General features: G+C 45.5%; 2 protein-coding genes across 8 annotated transcripts in view; one reads left to right on the top strand and one right to left on the bottom strand.

Annotated features, from left to right (window-relative positions):
- Nucleotides 1-8490, bottom strand: part of ackr4b (atypical chemokine receptor 4b) — a 393880-nt gene that overhangs the window by 259151 nt on the left and 126239 nt on the right. The gene's annotated exons all lie outside the window — the stretch shown is intronic.
- The window catches only part of si:ch211-285f17.1 (sickle tail protein homolog), a 120205-nt gene that overhangs the window by 23664 nt on the left and 88051 nt on the right, over nt 1-8490 (top strand). The window contains exon 1 of one of the 6 annotated variants that reach the window (XM_061065050.1): nt 1723-2988. The exons of the other annotated variants lie outside the window; for them this stretch is intronic. Within the exon in view, the coding sequence (XP_060921033.1) occupies nt 2649-2988 (340 nt within the window). The 5' untranslated portion in view covers nt 1723-2648. Of the gene's footprint in view, nt 1-1722; nt 2989-8490 lie in introns of those variants that run through there. 6 annotated transcript variants of the gene reach the window in all.

Raw genomic sequence — 8490 nt, forward strand, 5'->3', positions numbered from 1 at the left:
ATATTTCACATCTATACAATCAGTGATGGCTGTCTGAGGTGCTCAGAGGGGTTAGTAGGCAAAAGGGCAATCACAGAGAGAGAGAGAGAGAGAGAGAGAGAGAGAGAGAGAGAGAGAGGGGCTTGGTGTGGAGGAACTGATCAAATCTCTTTTTTATTAACCTCTGAATCCCTGTTTAAACTTCTACCATGCATATAATCATCTTCTAAACTCAGCAGCCAATAAGAGAGGGCATCTCATCCTGCTCTTTTTTTAGAATAATGGGACTTCTAACTGGGATGCATTTTGTCAAATCGTCCACGTATAAATCCATGCCTGTGCTGCTGCGCTCTATGTGGATTGCTGCTCTTTTGTAACATGTTGCCTGCGCTGGACACGGTTGATCCTTTTGCTCGCTGTAATCCTTTTTTCGGGTTTTTTTAGTTGGTGAGCATGCAATAGCATCCCAGCACTTCAACATGTCGAGGCGTCTTAAACAACAAGTGTCACAGGTTTGGTGACCTGTCTACACACTGTTAGTCCAATTAGAAAAAGTTTATAGGATTGTGCTGTAGTGCACTTTCCAGACTCAACAGTGTCAGCGTAATGTGCTTTTACAGAAAGAATCAAGACCTGTTCCTTTCAAAACTCTTTATATTTGATTTTTCACACTTAAATATATAAATCAAGTATATCCTCTGAAAATAACTCTGTGAGTCATGACTGTCTACAATGGGTGTAACACCCGAGTCCCACTGTCTGTGATGTTTTCAGAGTTTTCAGAGTCCTATCTTCAGTTTGTTTACATCGCCCGGACGGCCGGCTGACTCCTCCCCTCAGCGTATAAAAGTTGTTTAATTGAGGGACTAGAGAAAAGAAGAATAACATACTGTACTCACTGCTTAACTGTGTTTCTAGATCACGCTCATTTCAGGTAAATTTACATGCAGTGTGAAGATACAAGCATAATAAAGATCGCTAGCATTAGCATGCTAACACAACAATGCAGCGCGAGTTGTTTTGGTTTCATGCTGGTGCTCAAGGGCGACATCTGCTGGATCAAAGAAATCGCATGTAATGGTTTAAAGTCGTTGTTTTTATTGCCTTATCTCTCCATCCTCATAACGACGACCTCATGTTGTGACTGTGCAGCTCTGGTTGTGATAACTCTACTCTAGAGGACATTCCTGTGTCAGACAAAGACAAATGTTGGTCGTGATTTGTCAAGAAGAAGCAAAATGTAAGCTTCTTGAGAAAGTTGAGTTTTTATTTTTAAGGACAGAGGGGGTAGAAGAAAAAAAAAGGGGGGTGAAGAAACGCTCTGATCTTCTCTCCCGTGCTGCGTCTCTCTCTCAGAAAACTCCGGCTGTATTTTTTTCTCGTCACAGCTGATGCCTTCGGTGCAAGAGATCAGAACAGCTCCACTGTGCGTCTGTTGTGTACACACACACACACACACACACACACACACACATGCTGGTACGCTTCCCTCCTTTTGCGCTCTTTAATTTTCAGTAAATTCCAGCAGTGATTGTGGGGTTTGGTGTGTTGTGCGGTTGCGTTTCTTTGCCTCTGGTTGCATGAAAAATCTCTTTGCATGTGTTTGGAGAACAGACCGTTTGGAGTAGTGGGACAAGACACGGACACAGAGAGAGAGAGAGAGAGAGATGAAGAAGAAAGAGGAAAAAGTAGGACGAGGTGAAGCCGGGGATTGTACCAAAGTGTGTCTTTGAGCGCTTGGCCGATGACGTGAAGCGCTGCACACACACACACACACACACACACACACACACACACACACACACACACACACACACATCTGGAACAGCTTGAGCAGCTGCACCTGAAGACAAGGGCTCCTCCACAAAGCCTCTGCCGGCACTTTCTCTTTCTCCCTCGTGCCCTTTCTTTTTTCTTTTTTCTGTCCCTAAATCTTTCCCTCTCTCTCTCTCTCTCGCTCTCTCTCTCTCTGGTCTCCGCCTGCCTGAGCGCTGGAATTGTTACCCGCTGAGCATCGGCACAGAGGAGCGAGTGAACCGGAGCGAAAAAGAGGAGAGGAGGAGAGGAGAGGGAAGGCACAAGAGGACAGAAAACATGGGGAAGAATTACAAGGCGTGAGGTAGGAGCAGAGTTGACAACCTTATTATGAGTGCGAGTGAGGGAAGAGAGAGAGAGAGAGGGAGCGGGGGGGATTTACTAAAAAAAAATGACAGGGAAGGAGAAGGAAAGAGTGTGAAACACGGGAGGAGAGGCGAGAGGAGGGATTAAGAAGCCGGGATGTGCTTACACTAGAGACCTGAGTTTCTGTTTGCTTTTGGCACAGCACGCCCTGTCACTCTACAGGTTTTATCTACACACACACACACACACACACACACACACACACACACACACACACACACACACACACTGTTTGCTTTGGAGGATGATCCCAGGAGGCCACGCCAGGAGAGGAGAACACCTTCCAAGGACTGATTAACCCCCCCACCCCTCACCCTTCTTCCCAAAAGTGCCCTCCCTCTCTCTCTGTCTCCGGCCCACTCAGCCTACCTGCACTAGTTACAACTCGCTGGAAGCTGCAGAGTCACCGAGTCACTCACTGATTGCTCAGAAGCCTTTGGATTTGGCTGGCTGAGACTTGACTTGAGGAGCCCGTGCTGACCTGCAGGATGTCCAAAGCCTCCAGGCTGGCTCGCCCCCCTTCTTCTTTGGGGTCTGGATCCAAGCTGCCCTCGCCGAGGAAGGAATGCCCCGGCTCGGGTCGAGCCCGGGTGGTGAGCGTCGGGGAGAAGCTGATGAGGGCAGGTAGCGATGGGGTCCCGAGCAGACAGAAGTCTCTACCGGCCTCTGTGCAACAGGAGAAAGCACAGAACCAGACCCGGGCTGAAGCTCAGGCCCAGAACCAGAACCAGACTCAGGCCCAGAACCAGAGTCAAGGAGAGAAGGGCGAGAAAATGGAGATGGTCCACCCCAAGAGCAGGATCAGTCCCCCTAAAGGCTCTCTGCGCAGTAAGTAATGCACCAAACTTTATGACCTGAAGGTCAACTTGGCTCCCATGATTCTTTGCTCTACTTTTTTGAGTGATCTGTTCTCATGAGAAACTTTGATTGTTGACTGAAAGCAACAATCGACAACTGTCAATCATTGTTATTGCATTTTAGAGTGAGATCCAATGCTGGTTTGTCAGATATTGTCTGTCCTTTATCTACATATCGCTCATCATTTTATTAGTCTCTTCTTCTTGTTTTTATCACTTGTTCTTCATCCATTGCGTTCCCAATCACTGCGTCGAGTAACGGTGTGGATCAGGTCTTCTTGAAGGTTATCTTGGATCTTCTTCCTACCACCAGGGCACAGGGATTGGACGCTCCAGTTAAGCATTTCCAATTAACGAGCATTTCAAACCAAAAAAAGATTCCACTGAGTTAATAAACGGCAAGTGTCTCGCCTGAAGGAAAGCTCCAGATACCACGAGGTCCAGTTTGAGTCTTGGAGGTCTCAAAGTCCTCTCTTGCGTGATTGTACAACTCTGGGAAGTGGTCGCATGAATGCACACTCCAGAGGTTTCAATCAAGTGGTTAGACTTGCCAAGTTTGTTTTGGTATAGTCTGTGCTGATGTTTAAATCTGGTAGAAAGTTAAAGCATTACATTTCATCTTTTTTTGAATGCACACTTTGTGAAAAATCATAACCTTGCATCGAGAGGTTGCAAAACAAACCGAGGTTAAACCTGGTGTAGCTACTTTTCCTTTCCCTTGATGCCTTGTGTTTTCAGACGCTGCTGTCTTTGTTTCATTTGAGTTCATGAGAAAGTTTAACTTTTTTGGGAAACAGAAAATATATCGTTGCCTTTGCTGGAGGAAAAGAGGAATAACTGCTCATGTGATTTCTGTCACTATCCCTCTGCATCTGTCTCTACGGGGGGCAGATTAAGAAACGGGGGCAAAGGGGTTTAAGAAAGTGGTCTTATCATTCCCTTTTGGCCGTCTCACCACATTCCTGACTCTGCAGGGTGCCGGCTCTCACGGTTTTTGTCAGGTCACCTCACTCTCTCTGTGTGGAATAGAACCAAAAAAAATTGTTGAGATGTGTGAATACTGTTAAGAGTTTGATTGACAGAGCAGACATTTCTCCCTCTAGTTGTTGAAATGTTTCCTGTCAGACACCCTTGAATCACACTTGACTGTGCAGCTTGTACTCAAAGACATCAATGTGGAGGTGCAAAAGGGGGGGGGGGGTCTGAGTGTGTAGATGTGTGGGGCTGAGTCAAGTGAGAGAGTGACAGAAGGAGGTCAGGAATGTGAGCGGGGCATGCTGGGAAATCAACAGGTCCTGAGCTGTGTCTTGTGTGTGAATCCCTCCCTGCACTAAACACAGGTTATGGGTTACAAGGGGGGGGGGGGCAGGTTTGTACTGGAAACCAGATGTTCTTGTCTCTGTTGCTTCCTCGTTCTTTACACAAATAAAAAGGTGTTTGTGCAGCGACAAGATTCATTTCTCCGACTTTAGGGTCTTCAGTTCATTCATGTGGACCGACAAACACACTGATAGACTTTCAGAAAAAAAACAAGTTGAGTGCAGGATTTTAATTGAGACAAGCGTTTTCTCTCTAAGGAAACTGTAGATGATCAAAAACCTTCTAAATCTCGACGTCTTCCTCCTCACATCCTCCCTCGCTCGCTCATCTCTATTCTCGCTCACTTTCATGCTTTTTTTCTCTGTCTTCTCTTCTGTTGTCATTTCGCTTCTCCTCTCTCTGCATCTTTCTCCTCTCACACTTCTTTTTCTTTCCTCCCCGTTTGACAGCAGTTGAATCGGCTGTTTGAAATATGCCAACGTCACACGAGCGCGCGTATATACGCACAGACCCCACAGAAGAGCATCAAATGGAATAAATGAACCGTGTGTATTCTTGGCTATTCGCGTCCTTTCCAAGTATGAGCACACGGACGAGTTTTGCTTCTTGTTATTGGACAGTAGCTTTGAAGTTCCATGTTGAAAAAAGGAAGAGCTCAGATAGTCCTGCTTCTCTAGAAACTCGCTGCACTCTCTTGGTTCCACCAAGCCTTTGATATATATAACACTTTATTTTCAACATGCTATGCAAGGTCTTCACTTTAGGGAACGGGCTACTGGCTGCATGGAGCCTTGCACTGAGTCAGTGTTTGAATTTTAAATAGGCCAGCACAATTAAATCCCAATCTTTGAAGGCTAATGGGCAGCTCATTATGTTCACTCTCCACTTATGGCTCGCAAATCAAACGAGGACGGTAAACATAGGCGGTTCAAAATCAGGTGCCGGGTCTCTATCTCCCAGTCACAGGGCATGACGGCCGCCACAGCTCTCAGGCCCCGCAGGCCTCGGACCGAGCTGATGCACACTGCACCAGCCAGACGATGAGTGCGTGTGACAGGTGACATTTCACCGTGTGAAAGCTTCAGAGATGACTGCTGCTCGCCCAAGGGTCCCAATTTCAGTGTTAAAGTGGCAGCTTCCTTCCTCCTGAAAAGCGAAATCTTTTCTGACATTTTCTGTGCAGCTGAAGATGTAACATGACTCTCAAGTAAAAGGTTCAAGTTGGTGCTTTCTTTTGATACTACAGTACATGACACTGCATCTAACACTCTCTCCTGCAACATGATGTCTGATTCTTCCACGACTTCTCTGCGGTGCTCTCTTTAATGTATTATATGCAAATGCCATGTCGAAACCCAAACATCACGCCCATGTTTGTTTTCATCTTCAGCCTCCACCCTTAAGAGAAGGCTCTCAGCTGGATCCAGGCTGCAGCAGGAGCATTGCAAAGTCAGGCTCTGATGTTTTCTGATACCACCTGTTAGCAGAAATTGTCAGATGGGTTTGAGGTCAACTCTCAAAACACGAATCTTGAATTGTACACAAGTGAAAGAGTGATAAAGTGTCTTGTTTTGTCTGTGCACTAAGCATACTTGTGATCTTTTTTTGCATAACTGTACGGATCAAGAAAACTACACTATGTCTCTCTGTTCTACAGCAACTTTTGCGTCCAAAACTATGATAATTGTAGAAGTTGAAACATAGTACAACATATCCCCCAATAAAAGTAGAGTCAGCAAGTTAGATTGTGGAGAACACCTGTTCAGAGTCGAACAGATGTTCCTGGTACACACAAATATTTGCGAGCCAGCTTGGAGAGTTGCAGGTATCTTTGTGTCTCCATCAAAGCATCGGCAGTGGGCCGCTGTGTGCAGAGAAACGAGTCTACCTCATGTAAGATTACATCTCCTGAATCACGCTTCCAAATCGTTGCTTTTGCCACAACATTACTGTCTTCATTTACTGAGGTCAAGAGGTCATGCAAAGGTCGAGTAATGCCGAGATCGCGCCCTGCTGGATCAAACTGCAAACTACTTCAGACAGCCTGATGCGCTGATAGATTGTATATTTTGAATTTGAACGGCTCGTTACAATGAGATTGCCTTCCTCATGTATGGAGAGCGGGAAGCCTGGGTTTGAGTCTGACCTGTGGCCTGTTGTTCCCCTCTCTCTCTCTCTCTCTCTCTCTCTCTCTGTCTATCTCTCTCTCGCTCTCTCTCTCTTTCTATCTCTCTCTCGCTCTCTCTCTCTCTTTGTTTCGGGTCAACTGTTCTGTCTCAATAAAGGCATAGAAAATAAATCTTTAAAAAAGATAATGCTTTAACTTTATACCAGATTTAAACATCGGCACAGACTAAACAAAAACAAACTTCTCTAACAAAGTCTCTAACCACTTGATTGAAACCTCTGTAAAAGGTTAAAGACTTAACCCTCTCCTGCTCTTCTATCGGTCGTTGCGATCTCCAGACTCTCTTTGTGTCTCGATCAACTTGAAAGTATTTCACCTCTTGTGAAAACACATGGGCCCCCCCTTTGATCCCGTTGCCCCCCCCCCCCCCCCCCCCCCCCCCCCCCCCCCGTCGTGCAGGGATTTGTTTTCAAGATGCTCTTGAGATAAAGTCACTGCTCAGGTTTTTTTGGGATGACCTCAGCGTCGCTTGCGGTGATTGAGAAGGTGAGTCAATAAAAAGAAACACTGAGGCCTTCAGGGGATTCATTTTACCTCACTCATCCAAACACATGCACAAAGCGCCTCTGTTGTTTCTCGCCTGATTTGGTTTTTGCAACATTTGTTACAACATCAGAATCTGCAGAGTTGATTCAACTTGTTTTAAGTGTCAGAAGCAATCAAGATATTTTGCCTCCAGTGTAGAAGTGTATATGTGTCCTTGAATCTGTTAACATCAGTGTATGGATGTGAATCATTGGCAGCAGACGCCCTACATGCCTCTACTTGTTTATGGTACACAGTATTAGTTTCCCTCACTCACTGTTGAGTAGTCTGTATCTACAACAGATGCTGCCTAAGTCCTTTTGGGGGCAAAAGGAGCAGAAACAGCCTCAGTGTGATGGGAATGAGTCGGAGGATCGGGATGTGATCACCCGTTTCTTTTGACATTGAAGCCAAGTGAAGGGATTACATTAATTGCAGCCTCTCGTGACTCTTTAAACCCTCTGGTTGTCTCTCTCTGTTTTTTTTTTCTTCTTCTTTGACGACTATCAGGCACACTGCAACACTTATGAAGATTACACAACGCTCTCCCTTCACATCCAGCAGACCAATAAAATGTAGGTTTATCGTTTCTGATTCTTTGGTAATTCATTTTGATTAACCGTTTAATGTAGTCGTCAAAAAGGGGCTTTGAGTAAAGATCCTTTAAACACTCCAGACTTTCCTTTAGTGTGACTCAGCTGACTTGCACAATACTCAGCTGCAAATGTTAACACACACGGCCACATTTCTTCCTGCCTAACCTCCTTGTGATGCTCCCCTCCTCTCTAGAGTCGATGCTCACTCAGGTCACCATGTGGTGGACTCTGAAGCTTCAGTGTTTATCCAGCTCTGCATGGGTCTGTAAACCTTTCTGTGTTCTAACCTCTCTCCATTTTCCAAAAGCATCTCCACTATTGATCCTAGTTTGAGCACGTTTCTGCTCGTGGAGCTTATTAGAAACATGCAGAGGCTTTTTAGGTCGGGTACAATCACTTCTATCTGAACCACTTCTCTTGACCTGCTTCCATCGCTGCAACACCTGTTGACCTGATAACTGCTCTCATATCTGACAAACCGAGGGGCGTCCAAAACGGCTGTGTGGTGGGGGTCGCCTTAAAAAGCGCCTACCTTCTCTGGTCCAAACAAATCCAGAGCATTCAGGAGCAGAATCTAAAGTTAGAAGGAGGACATACTGGCTGCTGCATTGTTGTCAGAGAAGCCAGCACTTCAACATGTTTCCTTAATGATCAGATAGTAAGATACCTTTATCATCTCACTCACTACACATCTCACTGATTGGACCTTTAACTTTTCAAGAAGTTTTCAGGTGTGTATGTGTGAAAAGGGATTAGGGGAGTTAGGGGTTTGATTTTTAGCAACACAGGAATAAAAGGCTTTGAATCAGTCGATCACAAACCTGAACTGTTAATACGATTTACT

Source organism: Labrus mixtus, chromosome 19 (assembly GCF_963584025.1).
Source record: "Labrus mixtus chromosome 19, fLabMix1.1, whole genome shotgun sequence".
NCBI classification, from domain to species: Eukaryota; Metazoa; Chordata; class Actinopteri; order Labriformes; family Labridae; genus Labrus; species Labrus mixtus.